Below are 23,422 nucleotides of genomic sequence, written 5' to 3'. Positions count from 1 at the left end.
AAGAGTTTGCCAAATTGTATCAAAGCCAATGAATAGGCCAGGTAGTTAAAATTTTAATTAAATTCATTAGAACGTATAAAGAGAAGAAAATATGATTGCCACACCATTATTCGGTACTTCGATTACGTAGATCAAACTTTGCATAAACGAAGTGTAGAATTAACTGAAGTACCATCGGTTGTTAAATACTTTATTGTATTAATTAATTATTTATTGCATTTGCAAAAAAAATTGTGAACCTATCCTCGTTCTCCTACACTGCACGTGTAATAGGATTAGATAAATTTAATCTAAATGGAAAAGTTTCTTAAAAACACGTTTAACCACCGTTATGCGATCATTGAAACTTTTATAAAGTAATGTACATATATACATATTCAAGTTTCTGTGGAATTTCAAAGCCAATAGAATTATCAGTTTTGTTGAAAAATTACTTTATCTCACATGCAATGAATTTTGATAGCATTGAGAACCGTTAACATTACATGGAACATTATAACAACTTGCCGCTCAAGAACTTTATCGGAAGTTCTTAAGATAGAGAAAATCATGCAAAGTTTTAATAAGAAGTAGATATCTATGGACACCTTGTACACAGAAATTAAAGTTAATAACTATGTTACATTATATGCTACATTAACAATAAGAGCACAAGGAAGCCCTTTATGTTCTAGCGAAAACTTATACTTTATGCCATCAATTACACTGCACCATAATTTTCTGTAAAACTTCCGTTAATATGAATTAGTATAGTATAAAATTACTAAACTAGTGCATATACTGGGCCATCAATTCTTGACATGATTACGTTTTCTACTTTTATTATGTAAAATGAGTACCAGAATTTATAGTAAAGATAGAAATTATTTTTTAAAACAGATATATATATATATATTTAAAATCACATGTAATACAATTATTTTAATCATAATAACCTGATAAAATATTTTATGATAGAACGTTTAAATAGGATGAAACAAAATTATTTTGAAGATTTGCTGCTTATTAGATTTTAGTATAACCTTATTTTATTATAAATAATATATCAACTGCATATAAGAACTTGAAGATGAAAAAGTAAAATTTTTCATAAAAAAATATTATTCGGATATTTTACTAATATTCTATCGAACTATATTTGTAACTTAAAGAACAAACAACTTAACAAATTATTATCAATTACTGTAAAATCAAAAGTATACCGTTTAAAACGAAAAATATACAATTTTAATTAAAGTTTCAGATTATTTTTAAATGTTTTAATCGTTGCGTTCCTTTGTACAAAATAGTAGTTTAGTAATAACAGTTTGTTACCAATTTGGTTAACATCAAACGCAATTGTTTTCACACGTCTTTAATGACGGCTTTTTACGACACCCAGTACGCAGAAGCTTGATCGATTTCTAATATGTGTGCTCGTAAGTTATAGGCAACGGTATAAGAAACCGCAAAGTGCGGTAAGATGGATGTACTTATATCAGCTACGTGGCAATAAAGTGTAACAATAAATAAGTAAAAAGAGACTGTAATATTTCATCTGCGATCTTATAAATCGAGTACATAATTCTCATTTTCAGAATCATAATTTCATTTTGTCACTCTGAAAAATATTATTAACCATAACATAGATGCTTAATCACCTGGATTGCTTCTTTTAATTCTCTATAAGATTTACTGCATTATTTAAATAGCTATTATTGTATTTAGGCGTTTTATTTAATTCTGTATTTACTATTTTATACCCACAACTTTAGTGACAATAAATTTGACAGAAATAATTTTATTCGATTGTATCGTACGTATATCTTTAATATATTCTTACTCCAACTCTTTTCGTTTCGCATTTTTACTTTTACAAAAAAATGTCTTTTAGAAAGCTCCGAACGATCACGAAAATTAGAAAGTATTATAAATATTTGTATATGGAGAAGAATTCTAGCTGTAATTACTATACCACTTGTAATAATCGAAATCAATAAATAAAAATAATGTATAATAATTACTTACATGTAATTACTATATTCCTATAAGTATTAATATTATGTTTGTTGCAGATAAAAGTTTATGTTTCTGGAAATGATTCCACTTGTTAAAATAACAAAAATTACGTATTGTTGAGTAATTTATGAAACACCAATTAAATCATTGAAAGAGTAAAATTAAAGTTTATGATAATAGTCAACAAAATCATTTTAAAATAAAATTGTGTACAACAATTAATGTTTATAGTCTGTCAAGTAGATCAGATTATTCACCTATTTTAAGTGGTGAGATCAAGTTTAATTTTTTATTATTTTATATAAAAAGTTCTTATACAATGTGTGTGTACACAATTAATTTTATTTAATGCGTAATGTAATGCAACATTTTGTCGTTAAAATTTCATATATTCCAAGATATTACAACGCAAAATGAAACAGGCATTACATCAATTAATCATAACTAATCGTACAAATGTACGCAATTTTATAGAATAATTGTTACGTTCAGAAAGCTTATGGCAAACTGCGAATTTCATCGTAATATCTGCTAGAAAAAAGATAGGTGGAATGGAAAGTAAAAATTGCCTTCGTTCAAACAATAGGAGAAAGCAGCGAGAGAAAAAAAGAACATTTGCGTAACTGAAATAGTTGAATGGTTCGAGACCAGCCTTTATTCTCAACGATGCTCATCGAGGAGTGTTAAATTACGCGGACATTGTACAAGAACAATGTGCATTCCGTATGTCGGGAATTACTGGAATAATGGCGAATACTCCTTAACGAGGCATAAACGCAACAATGGTCAAGAGATTATAAAATTCGTGGCAAAAATGTTCAGAATTTGTAGATTTTTACACGAATTGTACGAAAAGTCGTATAACACGCGTTTAAACTTTAAACAAGACAATGTGTGATGGCCAAAACCGTAGTCTTTATTATTTAAAATATTTCATAATATAAAAGGTAGGACATATGTAGTGAGCGAATTGGTAGACTAAAATCTTAATTATAGTGATATTTCTCGTTATACAAACACATAAATGAAAGATAAAGAAAAACCACATTTTGCATTATTTACTATAGTAAATTATGATTGTAATTGCTAATATAAACGATAGACTCATGATATTCAAATCGACTATAGAATTTAAGTAATCGCTTGTTTCGTATGATCAATCTGTCTCTTAATAAAAGACTCATATCTGTTAAATACAAGACTTGTGTAGATTTTTCAGACTTTCTAACGTCGACAAATAGACGAAAGTCTTTATGTAACACCATAAATAGTAATTTAAATCAAACCTTCAATTTACGATTTATTTTTCGAACGACGACATACAACACAGGATAGACTTTACAGGGAAAAAATTAATTTTAACACCTGCGTATATCGATTAAACATTTTTTACTGCTTTCATACGTTTTACTGCTCATATTTGTTTTATCACACTATAGAACCATCCTGTAGACACCATATGTCAAGCATATGTTCTCACCGCGATCCACGTTCCTTTTTTCCTCTTACAAACTTTACAAAACGCTATTTGACGTCGTTTATTAATCAACAGACGCTTTACTACAATGATCGACATCCATTAGCCGGTGAAAAATCGGCGGTCCGTTCACCTTCGGGCAAAAACATTGAAAATGTGATTTGCATATATGCAAATACGGGAGTCGGTATAGCTAACTAACTAAGTGTCGGAGCGAATCGCGACTCGCGCGAGCAGGACGAATGCTTACGGCTATGTAAAAATAGTTTTACTAAACGCATTCTGAGTTGCCGCGGTAGCGTCGAAAGAAATTGATTGGTCTTCAGAGCCGGGTGTTCCAGCATGCCCAAGGAATGCAGTTTGTAGCTTCGATGAGGAATGTAGAAAGGAACGTCGGCAATATGGATTATTTTTAACTGTACTTTATCCGCGATTCCTCGGTAGATTAGAGATCGAGCGTGAACGATACGAAATTGATGCTGAAAGGCTCGTGAGCAGATCGCTGCCGATCCTCGTATTCATATTTATTACATAGACAAGGCTTAGGCTTCGTTACAGGAATTTATCGGCGAAGTATGAAGTCGTGGCGTTGAAGAAACGGTTTAGCTCGATTGTAAAACGTTTAACGTTTAAGGCGGCAAGCATGATGTTTATTATAATTGGAAGGATCGTTCTTTTATTTTCAACGATAGTTCCTTTATCTTCTACACCTATGAAAATCGAACCTGAACGTTATTGCATACACTTTAACGGCTTCATCTTTCGATTCACTACTACAATTTGCTATTATTTAATCTTATACGGACCGTGCTGGAAGACGAAATGCACATGTGTATGTATTAGCTATATTATCCACAGGTGTATTTTATACTTCTAATGATTAACTTGATTTATCACAAGAAGTTCCGTTAACTGATATACTTAAATTATCAATTCACAAAAGGTACATACCAATTCAATCTCAATAAAGGTATAACACGTTTCAAGTAAAAATCCACGTTCAAATATTCTGAAATTATCAAACGAAGGACAATTGATTTTTCCAGATAATGATAAACCATTTGTAAGTGAATTCAGCTTTTAAATTTGATTACTAATGCAGTATAATTCTTTAGTTATATACAAAAGGAAGCTTACAGCAAAGTTGAGGTTTATTAAAGTTGAAGAAGACTTTTGTAATAACTTCTTACATGTGTATTACATATTGCATACGTAATTTATACGAGTATCTCTTCATTCAACATTGCATATGCTATTCATAAGTAATAATATATCACGATACTGTAACACGTTTTTAAACAACCCGGTACGAAATGCGTAATAAATGTGTATGTAATAATACATTGTTGATTTACTTCTATGTAATGTGATTAATGTGAACCATTTCCATTTCATGTCGCTACACCATGCGATTCATCCATATCGATGGGATAAACGAAAACGATATATACATGTACACATACATTATCCTTAATAGCATGTCAACGATTTGAGAAACACGCAACTTTTAATTCAATTTCTTTTATCACTCGTACTTACATGTAAATGAAATTCTCTGTTCATGGTATACACGCATATGTATGTATTACTTTGTTGGTATAATAACGACAAATTATATCTTTGCGTTAAATTTATGTAAATTTAATATTATTAAATTTTGAACTTTTACGCGAATAAAATAAAAATACTTGAGCTGATGAAACGAAGGTAAATAATATAAATGGCAAAAATATTTGTCGCTATCAAATTTATTATTTAGCCTACATCGACTAAGAGTTTTAATAGCGTACAGTACAAGTGAAGTATAAATGGTAACGGGAACCCGTATCGATAGAAATTAACGTTCCTTCTACATCGAAGAATTCCAATGGGAAACATTGTGGCGAAAGGAAAATTGAGAAGCAGCTTAGAAGAATAGATAGTACGTTTCCTTGAAACTTACGAAAGATCAAATCGCGCGATAACTATAGCATGTGCGTTGAACATCTATTCTCGTTTAACACTTACGTACAGTGAAATCAATTACATTCCCTGCTGCGGTGGTGCAGCAAGATTTACCGTGCATGCAGTCTTTGAAGTCGAGAAGCGACGCGAAGAAGTTGCAGCGTAAGAATTTTTATGTCCCGAAAAAAGACAGAATCGGTTGGGTCGCTGTCATGTCCCGCCACACGCACACCACTTTCAATGAAATATGTTCGATTTTGTAAAAATTTTCGTAGAAATTCGTGAGTGGATACCATCCAACTCAGATTTGCATTCAAGTAATTACGAAGAAAATTTACGATCGTGGTGTAAATTAAACTTGAAAAATAAATTATTCAGAAGAAAGTGAAGTATAATACAAATGTAAAAACCAAATAGGTATGCGACTGTTGGTTTATGCTTAAACGAAATTAAATATATGTATCGCTTTATTTACGAATGAAAATGATCATGACGGTATTGCTGGAAAGTAATGTTTGATTTCGCGCTTCTTCATTGGACAAGTACTTACAAGATTTGTTACAAAGATTATAACAGTTGTTAGCTATAACATTGCTTGAAGTGTTTATCAGTGAAATTAGAAAAAGAGTAAGAAAAAGAATTAAGTGTACAGGTAAATACATTATCTACGTCTATATTGTATTATTATAGTTAAAAATAAAAATACAATACAAATTGTAATTATTCATTCTTCAAAAATATATGTATACAGCTATATAACTGATATTTTTGTACCATATTAAAAAGTACCTCGTGATTTTCTAAGATCTTTTGGAAAATCTGCAAATTTTTAAACGTTGTTGCACTTTGAGGGTATATATTAATTTAGAAAATCAAGAGAACGCGTAAAGAGGATCAGAGTAAGTGATCTGCTAGCTGTGATTCCGAAAAGTAAAAACAAATTCTTTTCTAAAGTTCATATTTAAAAGGAAGTTTCACCAATCAACGGTGTTCACATTTCTTAACTTTTAAAATCTACCAATTTCAGCATTTGCATAAGTACATCTTAAATCAGAAAGTAAATATATATCGGATCGTTAGTTGTTATTTATTTCTGACAGCCGCATAGTACGTCATAAATAAAGGTATTAATTACGAAGCTATCGCGGAATTTATTTGTTTCACGTGTATACTCAAACAAAAATTTCGTTACGTACTAACTTCAAGATAAACTACTTAAACCTGAAGCAAGAGAAGAGTTCGTTATCAGTCTTGCCACTGCATCGAAGTTGCAACGAAAAAGTTTGACAACGTGAAGTAAAAAATGTAGAGGACACGATACTTGTTTGCACGCACGGTGCGTTTGTGTGGGCGAAGAAGAGCTTTCGTGAAGGGTATGAGGAAGTTGAAGTCAATGACTTCGAAACACGATAAAATTACATGTTGCAAGATCTCTCTCTGCTTTTATTTTCACCTGATTGGTTGTCGAAAAGGTGAGTTATTGAAAAAATGAGAAAATCATGCGTATACAGGATATTTCTGCTTGTATTAATTTATGTTTTATGGTTGTACCTATTTCATATCAACAATGTCTTACACAATATTTTTATTTTCCAAGCAGTTTCCAAATAGATCTACATATGTATATATAAAGCTGATTACATACTTTTGTATTTTCTCTTCTTTGATTACTTCCTGTGTTATTTCGTTAAACTTTGCAGCTTATAATTACGAATTTGTAGTACGAAATCAACTTCTAATTTGTTAATAAACTAATAAAGTTAATTTGTAATTATAATGTTATCAATATTACATTTAAAAGACTATAAAAAAATTGGTTATTCCAATTTAATTATATGAAACTTTTCCTATTCCTCACATTATTTTTATATTCAATTTATACGTTTCTTTTCTATAAGTTTGTAAATTGGCGAATTGCCAAAAACAAGTATTATATTCTTAGCGAACAGTAAAAAGCTTTCCTTTCAACTGCTGTATAAATGCAACTACTTTAAAAAGCTTTTCTATTTCCGTACATTATTTAGCTTAACGATCGTTGAGCAAAAAAACGAACTGTATCGAAAGCATTCTTTCAGTGGAAATGAGGTATCGAAAACCGTAGCAATCGCCGATTGCACTTAACGGTTAATTCGAAACCGTTTTAACCATCGGTGATCCTACCTAAGTGTAACTGCAACTTGCACGCAAATGGTTGCATGCAACAAGCAATTAAATATACGCACATACATCTGGTTCCACTAAAGAGGATCACGATTCACGGCTCTCTTTTTGAATACAGAACTCAATTACACTCTTCAGTGAAATACAAAGTATCAAAAATGTAAAGGATAATTGAATAATATGCGGAATAAGATGAAGAATCACGTATTATCTGTAAAAAGTTGTGAATGAAATAATTTCAGCGTTATCTATTTTGTTATAAATGTTTCATCGAAATGAAATTTAAGAACTAAAGAAAAGTGAATAATACTTTTGAAATTAAAAATATGCGAGATCTTTAGGTTTTACAAATGTGTAGATATGCAATTGTTTCAGTGCTACTACAACTGCAATTATTAATTATAAATTATATTTATTTTAGTATTTAGTATATTTTAGTATTTAAGAATTAAAAATTTTTTTTAAGTTATATACCATATTGGACTGCCATTTTCACGCTGGTTTTTTCAAGCACACATTTCATTACATCTTAACATTAAATAATTAATATTAAGCAAAATTATCCCTCAACAAAACGTACAAAATTGAAATATTTCATAAACGTTCGATCTTAAAGGCTCGTCTCAAATTACAGATTATCGGACAGTGCTGCTTGAAAACTAAGCCAATGAGAAAGGAAAATGGCTGTGTACGAGACATTCAGACTTGGCAATTACACAAATCCCAAAATTTATCCTCTTTCCATTTTGAAGCAGCGGAAAACGAGAAGGATTTGAAAGAAAGAAGACCTTTCCAGTGCCGATGTACCGATCCATTGAATTTACAGGACGTATAGACGTACACACGCGTGTGCACGCTCGTTTCGTATAAATGCGCAAACTTAAGCGTAAATGCACGAGCATGTGCTGGCGTGCATGTACTCGATCGTTTCGCTCGGACCATTCGGAAGAAGAAGAAAGGATGGCGGGGGAAGAAGAGAGGAGGAAGGGAATCGTACATGAAAATTACATACTCGCTGGGACCTGCACTTAAAAGGTCTCGAACGTATAACCGTAGGCAACTAAAAGCTTCGTATACGTCAATGCCAGATTCGTGATATGTATTTCGTAACCCATACAGTTAAGTAGACGACAATTTCTTTTAATTGTAATTGACAGGCGAAAATTGTACATGCAATGATATTGTCACTGATGTAATATACCTCATAATACGCCCATCGCGATCAAAATTAATTGTCAACAATTTCGCTTTTACGTTATTATACTATTTAATTACTCTTTCTTAATAATAACGACAATTCTGTTTTAGTTTGTTAACATATACACTCACATAATTATTGATTTTCTCTATTGTCTTCATTGTTAATGTTTCTGCTACTTTGAATAATATGTATACGAGTATGTATCCACATAGATATTGATACCAGCAATGACTATATCGATGTTAAATAAATACATATCCCTATATCATTTATATATAACGATAGCTTATTCAGATGTAAGGTACGTATATAAATTAAACAATAAGATAAATAATGAATAGACAAGAATGAAACTTACCTTAGCTGTGGCGAATCTCTTCGAGAACGGTTCTGCCATAATAGGTAGACATCACTTCCCATCTGGTTACCAGTGTTTCCGGTATGTTTCACAAAAACGCTGGTCACGTTAATCGCAAAGAGAATGCACGTTTGACAACTTTTTCTTTACGCATTGTATAACACTGCATCACTTGATCGGTGTTCGAGCTTCTTACACTTTTTCCAGCGATGTTTAAAATTACATCCACTGCTTCACTATACGTCTTTATTCCACACAACACTATTCACACTCATTTTCACCTTTAGTCCGCTATTTTCTGATCTACACTATTCCACTAAAAAAAAAAAACATGGTATTAACTCGCACGAATATTTAAAGATAGTATCGTTTCTCCTGTTTGAAATATTAATCATTTACGCTGTCAATTTCCATCTTTTAGGTTATGTTGTCAATAGAGAACGCCAAATTCAAATTTATTATATACAAAAAAAGAAATTTCGCTTTTGTCACCAAGAAAACGAAGCTTTAGTCCGATACACTGGTATTTTCGTTTAGTGACGAATTTAAGAACCTAAATTATTAAATAACTATTGAAGTGTAATAAATAAACTGATCCGATCAAGAAAGGGAAGTATTCCAACGAACGTCCTAAACCATACTAAATATGGAAGATAGTACTAAATATGGAATTGTTAAACTATAATCCGGTAATTTGATTTAATTTTGATTTGATTGTATGATGATCTGTAGGTTAAATCGTAAGTAATTATGTCACAAAATTCTAATGAACGTTTGGAAACTTAAATTTACACGAACAAAATCTACAATTACTTCTAATCGTTACTATGGTTATTACCTCGATAATTGAGATTATACGCGTAATTACCTGGCAAATGAAGTGTGAATATAATGATGCACTAACAATTGAAATACGTATATACTTTCTTACCTCACGGCAATGTAGAAACTACGCAACATATCGCAAGATATTTACACGTTCGGCAGTCGACAGTAAACTAAATTCGACAACGAGCTTGGGGCGTGAAGATCGCGTATGTTTCCATTACGTCATTACCTGGAATTTAAACTGTTTACGATTACCTAGAATATAAACACAGAAACGGAGAGAGGGGAAATATATACAAGTTTCGAGAAACCATTATTTTCTCATATAAGCAGTATTATTTAAGTTACTTGAAAATTACTATTATTATATCTATTTTTAAATATTAAGAATTATTCGCCAAAATATAATATATCTATATACAATATTTAAAGCACAATTGATAGAAAAATATACATAAGTAAAGATATAAGTGTAAAATTGTATGAGTGCGATATTGAAAAGATTATTCTTATAAAATTGAAGTAAATTTTTCATAAGTTTTCAACAAAAATGAAGCCACCATGAAGTAATTTAGAGCATGACGTTAACCGATAAAGAAATTTCAATCCTGTTTTGAAACGTTAGAAACTACCAATTTAGCGGGAACGGTTTAAAACCGAGAATGCTTTCAAACCGGTCAAATTGTTCAATTCTCAAAGTGTGTGATCATCCCCATGTCCGTTCACAACTAGAAATCAGTCTACCAGAGTTATCGCATTTCTAGGTCAGTCGTTAAATCATCGAAATTTTCATTTTCATAGGCGAAATTATATTTTCAGGAAAGTGTTATCGATCTCTGACTATTGAGATTTGATCCTGTTCGGATTTCTATATTTAACGATAGAAATAATTTTATCTTTCAGAAGGAAAGAAGATCGGAAGGAAAAATGATCGGTACGAGACAAACTTTTAACATTATAGACATACCTATCAATCATACGAATAATTAGGAAATGTCAGGAAGAATCGTTAGAGCTGCACTTACCGGTTTGCGTTTTACGTAATCTTATAAACTCGTTAACAAGCCGCAATAAGTGAAATTCAGACGTACCTACGGCGTTTATGCAAATCAAAGTATCCGGAATTCTCTCACGCTAATATGACCGAGCTGGCAAGTCGCGTGATTGATCGAGCGAAGAAACCTGCAGCGGAGACGTCCAAGAGTCGTTTTGCCCACGTACACACCCAAAATCGTATGGCAGGCAAATCGAAACGACCGGCAAAAAGAAAGAATTTCAATGCTCTGTTATCGGTGCGAACATACTGCGGACGTAAAAGATCGCGACGCGTGATTTATGCAGCGCGCGAATGATTTGCGAGCGTGGAAATCCTGCGAGAGGTACAAAATCGTTATCGTTGTTGGGTAACAAGAAAGTCATTCGAATGACAATTTCCATCAAGCCAACACCAACGAGGAACGTAAGAAACCGAGAGAGCGCGCGTCGTATAGCCACTAGCGGATTACTCACAAAACATTGTCAAGTCACCAACAAACGAGCGATGCAGAAAAACTTGTAGCACAAGATCGAACGCAATGAATCCGATGGTGGTTTGGGGTGTCGGTTGAAGACGGCGCGATCGGAGGCACGAGCCGAACTCTCGCGGCTCGGATCGGTGAACTCCGCGGTGTCCGGGTTATCAGGAACGTAGATCCGACAGACGGAAGGTCGAGAGTGGTTAGACATAACCCGCTAAATCACGTGGTAGCGAAAGAGGAGGTCCGTAAAGGAGCCGAACGTGGGGAAGCCACGACGAAGGCGCGCGACGAACGACTGGGACCGTAGGACCGTAAGAGATCCCATTACTGCGGGGCCTGATGATACGGTGGACGGCAATCGCTAATGGCCAATGGCACGGATAAGAGGAAAGCACAGAGTAGAGCTCGTCGAGAGGTTAGGAAGAAGCTCGCGAGCAGGAAAAAGACGGACTGACGGAACGGACGGAGCTAGCGAGCAAGAAACAACCAGAGGAGCGTGTCCTGGAGAGAGAATGGGCGAGGAGAGAAGCCGGCCTGGAGAGGAGGTGGAGGTGAGTTCGGCAAAGGCCGGTCGGGCACCTGGGCGACACTACCTCCTCACCTCTTCCAACTGCTCTCTCACTCACATGCTGCTCGATGCCCTAACGTAGTTCCTTTCGTTTGTGCGTTGCCTCATGCTCGGATCGAGTGCTTCCTGAATTGCGGAGATGCGTATATCTTAACGCTTTAACCAATAGACCTTACAATTAAACAATATTCCGAGCTTTTCTCGTACTTGTTTATTTTATGTAAGATACATATAAATGTTTGCAAGTGAAATAATGTGCTTTTCATTTTACAACTATTGACTGTAGGTATCAATTATTTTCGCCATGATCCGGCAAGCAACTGTGTGAGTAGATAGATGATCTGCAGCAGATGATCGAGTTTACGCTTTTATGTCCTGTCTCTAGCACTTGTTCCGTTTATCGTTTGAGAAATTTATATTATAAGGATAAAATCGTTGAATTAGTGAACGAAAGGTAACATTTTTCTTCTTCTTAGAAATCACAAATGAAGTATCTACGACTAACAAAGTGATCGTAAATAAATGAGTTAAAACTTCCATTTCCATTTTCATTCACGTATTATCATATTTATTGTCCAATTCTTCAATTATATCCCGTTATATTCTATAGTGATACCTCCTGATATAATAATTGCGTAGAAAGAATTAAAAAAAGATCAAATCTTTCTATTGATAAAATACGAAATAATCTACATGAATACGTAAAATAATAGCCGTTTATTGCTTTATTCTCCAATGAAATACAATGTATAGTATGAGGTCGTCTAAATTTGATGAATTATTATTTTCAGAATAAAATTTAACTTGTTCTATGTTGAATAATCCCATTATTTCCTATTTTCCATTGATCCTCTCCATATATTCATACGAATTACATATGTATTAAACGCGAGAATACTATTCTGCAATCGTTTGAAAGGCAAAGAAAAATGAAAAGTGACGATTATTCGGCCGTTTCTGAAATGTTGATATAACGTTTCGCTGGTCTTTGCTCTTCATCCCACCATCGTGGGTCAAGCTCGTTCAGTTCGCGTCGACCATTAAACATAACGAGCCGAGAAGCACCACGCACGATTATCTCCGTAAGCGAGCATGCTAATGTGCCGACGATAACCACCGTGCATTCTCGTGTCCTTCATCGCTTACAACGTTGTACACGTTTATCGCGACCAGCTTCGCAACGAGCCACGTCCATGAAGTTCGACTGGCAAACTCTGTCCAAAGTCCTTCGGCAATTCTCGTTTCTTCTTTTTCTTTTACTGCCATTACGATTCTGCTACCCTTCAGTTGCTGCGAGTAGCCAGTCAATTAATATTCACCCTAAAGACATCGGTGCTTATTAAATAATAGAACATCTTCTTTGTTTCCGTATTTTTTATATCTTACTTTCTCGAATATGATTGTTTCTAGATTTATTTTTGGCAGATAAGCACCGATTATTAGACTACTGTCGTTTCTGTACCACTTATAGGATGTGTGTAGTCGTACCCTGTAATTTGTAGAAATAGCTCTGAGAAACGTTTACCTTCTGAGAATGCCTTCTACATTGTACGACTGTAGTGTTCTATAATAAGCAGTTATTTTAGGTGTAAAATATACGCTTATTGTTCATTGTTTATTACACTATTATCGTGGTTAATAGATTATTAATTATCGATTATTGGGTATTCTTGAGTCAGGAAATTCCAAGTTCCAAGTTTCGTGAAGGAATCACGAAATGCAACAAATGAAGTATTCCGTGAAGTTTCATTCAAAGAAACGCTTCTTTTTTAAAAAGGAGAAGAAAGAGGATAGATAACGTGACAAGTTTCTTAACGATGCAGGAAGAAAAATAATACGTTAATCTAATTATTTTTTATTACTTAGGAGATAAGAGCGTAAGTAATCGAGTAAACAGTTTTAATGGATAAAGGTAATGAGAAGAAATGACATAATTAAATGTGAAACGATTCTTATAAACCATTTTAATTCACTAATATTTAGATTTATTTTATATCATTTTAATATTTCTTTTCCTCTTAAATCTATATAATTTAATTAATTTCACTGCATTCTACAGCGTTTTCGATTTACCAGAATCGTAACTTCAAACTGTTACAAACTGGATTTATAACCCTCGCTTCATTTTCATTGGTTCAGTAACTTTTGGAGTTCGGTAGACGTTACGGCGAAGACATTCCAAAACTTTGGCTCACACGCTTTTATCCAACGTTCCGTCGATTTTCTCCGTCCATTTTGCCATCGCAAAAAGTTGATTGGTCGGTTGGCGTTGCTAACTCCAAATGGTCAACGAATATGTATAATAACGTAAAACAGTTCACTGATTCCTCGATTATACATTTTGAACGTATCAAATATCATTAAAAATAAATAAAAACGGCAAATATAATCTAACATTTTAATATTTTCGATCTAGAATTTTATATATTCTTTTTACCATTTTTATTTTAAACTTTATCCTATCTACATAGGATTCCAAACATTCCAAAAAAAGCACCTGCAATACTAATTTTTAAAAAGAATAACTATCATAAAAGCATTTAATACGTATAATAAGAAATAAGAACTATAATGAACTATATAAAACTGACGACTAACTTTAAAGTATTTAAAACGATTTCCACGTATTCCTCGTGGGATAAGGTCAAGTGTTAGTCGATATTACACTCATTTCCAGTACAACGAAATAAATACAAAAGAAAATACAGAAGATAAAATCCTGTGACATAAATTGACATCCATAGATAAGGATCTGCCAGGGATGCTTGTCAAATATCGGAACCGTTCAGCGAAGAAAATCGCATTTTGTCAGGAACGATCTCTTCATCCGAGCAAGGTTGAATCGATCGATTCGAAAGGTCGATGGGATTAAAGTTTCGAAATGTACACGGTTCGTATGCAACTGGAATGGTGAATCCGCCCCTGGCGCCATGGTGTGTGCCTGGAGATGTGCCATGGTGTGTGGTTGCTGGTTGCCGGCCGATGCCCAGTCTCCAGTCTGGCTGCAGCTGCGAACCGGTTATATACTTTCATCTGGCAGTCTTAGCACGGTCCCTAAAAGAGAATCCGATGACTATAGCCAGAGCGCAAACGCGAGGGACAGAGAAGAGAAAGGGAAAAGAGAGGGAGGTTAATACCTGTACGAAGGCACGCTTATGCATTGGAAGAAAGGACGTCGAGCGTCGCGTCGTTTTTTTCATCCGGCCAGCTACTCCTTCTGGTGTACCAACGAGCTCTTTTTGGTAACGTTCATCTTTCACTTTTTGTTTCGCCTTACACACAAGCCTGGTACAAAAGCTTGCGAAACTGGATAAATGGGAAATATGAGGAACGAATTATGGCCACGCTGAACCTCGCCGCGTCGTACGATCGACTAATTGGAGGCGCTTTCGTTGAAACGAGACGTTGATATCGAGGGATGTTTATATCCGATCGAATTGGCAATTTGAGCAAGTCGGGTTACAAAGAAAGCTTGTTGATAAGAAGCGGAGGTCGTAATACACCTTGTGCCTCGTACCTACGTCTTCGAACCGCTCGAAGGAAGAATTCTTAACGCTTTTGTTTCGATATGCGGCAATCATACAGGAAGAAATCTTTTAGCTGTCAGATTAAAGGAAGGGTATTATTGATATCGTATATTTTAAATATTATTGAGATAAGAAGATTTAAGAAAGATAACTCGTCCAGTTCCCTCTCTGTAATGCGACTTAATTATCTTCTAGAAATCATATCAAGTTAGGTATTCGTTTATATGACAGATGTGTTTTTAATAAATCAAGATCTATCATTATGTTAGCAGTTATCCTATATTATAACGATTTTAAAATATCTACTATTGCAATGTTTAATTTCGTTTCGCACACATATCATTTCTTCATGTGGCAGGACTTTTACATTGATTGATTGGTTACGTTCTAACTTTTAAGTTCATAATATTCTATGAAACGGAATGATCTCATTAGCATATTGTTGAATTGTCGTTGAATTCAACAGAAAACGTTATCATATCGTTAATAAAAAAATATGACCCCACTAAAAAGAAAATTAAGTTAACCTTGAGATTTTTCCTATTACCTCATCTGCGAAAAAGCTATTTATATCACATTATGTACCCTGTCACATCAATTAACTTTCGTAAAAGCATTTTTTTGATATTTTTAGTTCCTAATGAAGATTTTCATCTTAAACAGATACACTGTGCACATTTTTTACATTAATAATTATTATTACATCAACTATAAAATTACCAGGAACAGCCTGTAGGAATTATTGTACTGTATATATTCTACTATAGTAATTATACATTCTACTACAATTTACCAGATGATCGAGTAATTCTGTTTATCTTATAATTGTTTCAGCAAATCGTGGATTTTCTTATCCGGAAATCTATCTTCACATATAGCGAATATATTACACTTTAAGGTTTAAGGGTATGTATGTATCCCACTAACCAATTCATTATATGTGTAACTTATTATTTTATTTGTATTCTCTTTAGGAATATCCATTATATTTATTGAAGAACATTTTTTTATCATTTTTCTACAGAAATGTCAGGACTAGCTCTAGATACACGTTCGGTACTATCAAAACTACAATAATAATAAAATGAATCACTGATAAAAAAAATAAATTTATTACAGTAATGACCAGTAAGTAATTCGAATTTTCTTGCTGATCATCATCCGTAACATTCCTTAACATTAATGTGATCGCCAAAATTTTAATTTCAACAAGCAAGTTCTCATTTTAACAAACAAGGAACTTCTTAACTTTTTAAGAAAATCATATCAGGCATATTATATCGTATGAAGAACGATTTTTTCGTACCTTTCTCAAACATAAATTGTAATTTGTTAGAAATTTGTGACGAGAAAAGACATAATTTGGTCTAAAATGCCATAACGAACACAGCAGCATTAGAAAACAGATTTTTTTTCTGCACTCTATTTTAGTGGTGCTATCACAATCCCCTTCTCGATAGAATTCTTCGTGATCTTGATAGAAGGATCGCACGCGAATGAGATGACACTTGAAGCAGCAGGTAGTACATAGGTAGGTACATTTCACCGTGATAAATTATCAAAATGTATCGCATAATGAGAACTAGTGTGGGCTTTGAATTCATTCAATTTCATTTCAATGAAATCCTAGACAGGGTAAAGAAAGACTTTAAAGATCTTTTTCTTTGGGTCATCCTTGACATCTCATTCATATTCCGCCCACGGAAACGAGTTTCTTCTCTAGGTGAATATCATTGAATTTCTCGGATACTTTCTTACGCTTGGCATTCCATATAAGAGTTACCAAGGTCTACGAGTTGGATTTCACGATTGCGAGGATCGCGTTGCTGTCCGCAGATTATCGCAAAAAATCAGATAATAGAAAGGAAGATCTCCGATACGAATACATATGCGATTGGTACTTGAAACGTAATTACACGTCGTTGATACGTAATGATTTCATACATAATGTAAAATTGTTCCACTGTTCGAAATGATTGCTTTCCGCATGGAAGGTTTCATTATGAAATGACCATGTTTAGTACAATGTTATCACTCTTCTGTGGAGAAATATTTCCATGATTGTAACGGAATACCGTCGTATCCAGCTATTCTTTTCTCGGATGCTTTTTAATTGCACATCAACTTGGATAGGAACAGACAAAAAATTATTTCCAATAAACTGAGGAACTAATTTATTGTGTTCATTACTAACAGTAATTTGAAGCACTACAGTTAATTTGAACTTCTCAAGCATGATCACATCCAACAATGTTTGCTGGCGTTTAGCCAACGTTGCAGATACCTTCACTAGAACCAAATGATGCATTGAACGATATAACACTATTATTTGCAGCGAACGTTATATTTAGAGTTAACAAAGTTAATAAAGGTAATGTTAATAATATTTCATCAAAAGAATATATAACTAAATTTATTTTACTAGGTTATTGAATCATCATGTAATATATTACTTTCAATTTTAAGTCAGTAAAGTTATTGTATTTATAAACTAATTTCGTATAAAAAGTATATGGCATTATTGTAAAATATTGAATTTCCCACTGCGTCTATATTTCGCGATTATGATAATTTCTAATTTATATATTTATTCAGCCCAGACTGCAAAAGTTTATCCATTTGGGAAATTTAAAGGCGCAAAAATCCACAGAATATTTATAACATTAAAAATGCATAAAATATCCAAAATATAATCTTCATCATAATACTTCATACTATGGAATTATGAAGAATTGCTACAGCTTTAGGTTGTTGAAATTGATTGAAGTAATATATAAAATCTGTTAGTTTATACTTCGTTGATTACATCATAAAAGCTATATATAATACAGGTTTTAAACAGCCAGTTTCGCAATTTAATACGTATATCACATAATCTATACGGAGCAGGAAATTTAACTATAGACCGTAATTTACTTGTAACTTGTGATTCACGTATTCGTATCAGCGTACGTGTCAAGACATTTCAATTTGTATTCATTCATAGTATACATGCTACTATTTTAAACAGCCTATCTTATAGTACACCATAAATTCAAATCTTATTCAGGTTCTTCACACACACATCAAATGTAACAAAAAGTCTTTGCATTGTGTATTTATGTTTATTCTTCAAAATGTAGATTAGTGTAACAATATCTTCATAAATAATAATAATAACAAAATAGTAAAACATTCGTATTATTTTAATATTGTTTATTTGTGAGTAGATAAAATACATAAAACATATAAAATTTTTGGTATCATTATAATTAATACTAAGTATCTTTTTGTAATAAATACAACCTATCTTAAATTTCACGTTAAGCGTTCACTGACGATGAATATTGTATTCATGATATTTATTGAAGTTTATATGATTTAATTGGTAATTAAAGATTACTTGGTAATTTTATTTATTACATCTCTGTTTTATAAAAATTAATCTAGTATAACTATTTTATTTAATTATATACTACAAGCGTCAGTTAAAAATTTTTACAATTGAAGATATCCAAATCTTGGAGCCTCTACAATTCTTCAGTAGATCGCGATAATGAAACAAGAATTCAAACGAAGTTGGACAAATTATCCTCACGAATTTGTTTAATGATATATGCTCGTCCGGGATTTTTAGGGATTGTTAGGGATTTTTGCAATTAAAGATACTTGAATATTGTTTTTTAAGTTCACTATTAGATTTTGATAACGAAATAAAGATTCAGACTCCTTTGAGACACGAATAGTCTTCGGTTAAGAGTTAAAGGAATAAAAAGATATGATTCCCATAAATTAGTTCTTGCTGGTAAATAAAAGAGAAATGAATAAATGCAAACTTTCATGTTATTATTGGGATGAATTTCACAGTTACAACGCCCAAAGAAGAAAACTGACTAAGTGACATAAAATTCGGTAGTGATCACGTACGAGAATTCAGCTTTCCAGATGAATATGCGTACGTTTGATGTACAGTGAAGATCCATTGTGAACATGCTACATATAAAAATCACGTACAGTTACTTCATCCTCGAGTACATAAAGGAGTACGAAAGGTCAGTCCTCTTGGAATTCACATGCACGTACTTTTCGACCAAGGAAGCTCTTACAGTAACATCACGTAACGCCTGAGCAGGGAACAAGTCCTACGAGAAGAAAGACCTGTCTTCCTTAAATAAAATCTGCTCGCTATCTTGAAGCTACGTATGTATGTTGACCGTGAAGTCCAATCCTCTGAGTCACCGAAGAATACGATGCATTAACGAGCAATTGAACTAGCAGCCAACACGAGAGTGTTTTATTTCTATGTTTTTTTCTTGGTGGTGCTATAGTTAGGGAGAGAAGAGATTTCTCCTGTTTCTATCTCTGTGTTTTATCTTAATGCGTGACTTTTGTTTAATGGATTTTATCTTTTATTAGTTATTTACTATCGTAAATATACGCTATGTAGATAATGTCCTGAAATGTTTCAAATGGAGCTCTCAACTCTATTTCTTTTGAATCATGTTACAACTTTGTGAAGAATATAATATAATTTGTAAAAGAAGTGTATAAGAATAGTTTTATGTACTATTGTTATTAAAATTTATTTTTGTTTAAATTTACAGTAAATAGTTATTGATTATGTATTAATATATATGTGTGAATTGTTGTAATAATTTATAATATTTTAATCTCACTACGATAAAATCTTTCTTTTTCGTTTGCCATCAAAAGAACTATGTTCCAATATAATTGCAATATAATTTAAAATTCAGAAGAACAATAAATTAACGAATTAAATGAATGTATGACTTCGTATTTGTATGTGTATAATAAAAATTCGATTTTATCAAAATTAAGAGAACTTTTTCAGGGATTACGACGTACTCATATGTACGTGCAACAAATCTCGCAAACTATTGTATAACCGAAAAATTGCTTTTATATATCCATGGATGTACATAATCTACGTTTGATGTGCATTTGTACGTTGCTTATTAATGACATTGCCATATTAATGACATTGCAAGGTAAAACAATGAAATATGTGTGTACATGCAAACAAATGCATATATATGCTATAAATAAATACGATGTTGTGCAAATACATTTTCTAACCACTATAAATATTTATACTTTAAGTTGTACAAAATCAGCAAGAAGTGAATTATTGTAAGTAGTTAATTTACCAGCTAAAAGAGTACAAGAATATAATTATATACTAGGTAACGATCGTTATATATAAATATAATTTTTTATACATTTCACTCTTGATTTAAAAAGACTTGAGAATTTTCAATTGAAGTATTATCTAATTCTTAATTTAAATCAAGTTCAAAAGCGTACAAATACAGTGAGCGACATCTAAACACAATTGAAGAGATACGATTAGTTACTGGTTCAATGAACTGAACTGACGGTAGGTACGTCCTGTACCTCATTTTGGTACATGGATACAGAGCAATACATCAATAACGCATATGCTTGCATAATAAACGCTTGTACATAGATTTCCCTGGGAAATTGTTCTTTCATTAAACGCATACCACGTGCCATGTTCCTCGTCTGTGACACTACCGACGGCATTACGGATAAAGAAACGTCGGTAGGTTATCATAGTCGTCAATAACATCTGCGCACGATAAAACAGGAAAATTCATAGTTCGAGAACTAAACTGACTTAAACTTAAGTGAAATAGAACCGTGAGATTGGATTTGTATGTTTGATTGTACGAGTGTCTTCTTTTTTTTAGAAATTCGTACTACTGTTTTAAAACTCATCTACTTTTTTCCTGTAAATTCTTATTAATTTCTTGCTACAAATAATAACATAAGAAAATATTCATAATGTAATTTATTAAGTTGACAAATCAATTTCACATGAAATAAAATAAAATACTGGAAATTATATCATCATTTCCGTTTACTTAAAATGAAACGAAAAATACAAAAGATTGAAGATCGAACATCTTTATAGTGATCTTAGTAAAGCCAATCCTTCATTACGTATGTTTTTGACGTGAAAGTTGTTAAGTGGTAAAGCAACATTCATAAATCATATCTGTAATCGGTTCTTTGATTATCGTTAACGTTCGGACAAATATTTATTGGTTAATATGTCGAGAAAGTTATTGATGTATTTAAATATACAAATGACGAATAAGATATATTTTAGAAACGTGTCACAGTAGGTATAGTCAATGGAACTGTTATTAAAACTTTTCCGAAAAGTTACAACATAAATATCACAAAAGTTATAGTTTCTACGTAAAAATATAAATATAGGGTAAAATTACAACACATCGTATATGTAGTTCAAGGATTATTATCCCTTATAAATATAATTCGGTTAGTATTATAGGAATATTAATTGCCATTAGTAACAATATTTTATTCCACAAGAGTAATTTATACATATTTTTGGATGAAAACATAATATGCATTCCTTTAAACGTGATGAAACATTTTTTAATTACCATTTCTTAATCAATTAATTGTTAATTAGAAAGTAAATACATAATCAAAGAAAAACATACTTTATGCAACAATATATTATCAATTTTTCTGGAACATCGTAAGAAATGTGTACATTTTACTTTTCACAGAAAATACCTTAAAATCTGTCTATATTTAGTGTAAGCGATGGAATGGCAATCAAACGTATGAAGCATATCAAAGAGTATGAGATATTCTTACATCACAATAAATTCTTCTTTCTGTTATTCCACGAAGAAAGAAGGAAGTGTACAGATATACAGCTTTCACTTAAAGTTATTATACGAGTGAGAAAGAAAGTACACATTATCAAATAAGCAATACCAGTAATACTAATTAAACCGGGAAGGTCTTATGAAACCAACTGATTGGTAGTCATTTGGTATTTCCTTTTTCTTTTGCATTTTTCTAGGTACTTTACATATTGAAGGATATAAACCGAATGCTTTTCATGAACGTGAACGGTGTAATAACTACGTGAAATCTTGTTGAAACGAACATAAAATTTTAATTATAGTTTGGTAAAAAATAAATGAGAATACCAATATTGAGTGTTAAAAAGGTGTATTTATTAATCTTGCAATCGACACGTTCAAGAATTTGAAAGGATACGCGTCAATTCATTTATTATAATACAAGATTATAAATTACTATATTCTTGCGTGCTAAATTTAATTAAGATTTATGCTTGGGCATTATTGAAATAAAACGTTTGGAAGATAATTATTCAAATATTTAAAATATAGATCTTGCTTGATTACACGTTACGTATTCAATTATGTAAATTAATACAGATTAGTTTATTTGAATAAGTAAATAATTTTTCGTCGGATTATTTTATCTTCCAATCTTCATCTTCCATTTTTCATTTTTGATATCTTGCATTTTAATAAATACTTTATGAAATAATTTTTTACTTCTATAATTTTATTATGCTAATATTGTTATGTTCCTACATATCTCGGAAATGTAGATTTTACAGTATCTCGCGCTGCAAATTAAATACAAATTAAATACAAATTAAATGCAATGACAAGAGTATGTAACGTTTTATCTTGACCATTCTCCCTCTTTTCTTTTTAAATATGTTTATTTTACACGCAACAATTATGTATAACATTATTGTCACTGAGCCGGTAAATTTCTTGCATTAATACCTTATTCTTTCGGCTGAATGTATACGAGTGACATTTTATCGTGCTATCCCGCTGCGACCATATGTCTGTCTTTGTTGTTCTTAATAGGAAAACAAACAAAGACATACGGTCGCAGCGGGAACACGCGGTAAAATGTCGCTCGTGTGCTTTTAGCCTTAAGTTTCCATTTTAATATCTCATCTGATGCTATTATTCGAATACCAAATTATACCGTAGCTCCACATAATTATGCTG

General features: G+C 32.4%; 1 protein-coding gene across 2 annotated transcripts in view; it reads right to left on the bottom strand.

Annotated features, from left to right (window-relative positions):
- The window catches only part of LOC126914152 (EGFR adapter protein-like), a 278,807-nt gene extending 268,623 nt beyond the window's left edge, over positions 1-10,184 (bottom strand). For both annotated transcript variants that reach the window (XM_050717733.1, XM_050717732.1), the window contains exons 1-2: positions 10,070-10,184; positions 9,139-9,454 (exon numbers count right to left, since the gene is read on the bottom strand). In XM_050717733.1, coding sequence (XP_050573690.1) covers positions 9,139-9,177 — 39 coding nt within the window. In that variant the 5' untranslated portion in view covers positions 9,178-9,454; positions 10,070-10,184. The remainder of the gene's footprint in view (positions 1-9,138; positions 9,455-10,069) is intronic.
- Positions 10,185-23,422: the final 13,238 nt, after the last annotated feature.

Source organism: Bombus affinis, chromosome 3 (assembly GCF_024516045.1).
Source record: "Bombus affinis isolate iyBomAffi1 chromosome 3, iyBomAffi1.2, whole genome shotgun sequence".
Classification (NCBI taxonomy): domain Eukaryota; kingdom Metazoa; phylum Arthropoda; class Insecta; order Hymenoptera; family Apidae; genus Bombus; species Bombus affinis.
Note: the sequence above shows the minus strand (reverse complement) of the source record. Positions and strands in the feature narration are given on the sequence as shown.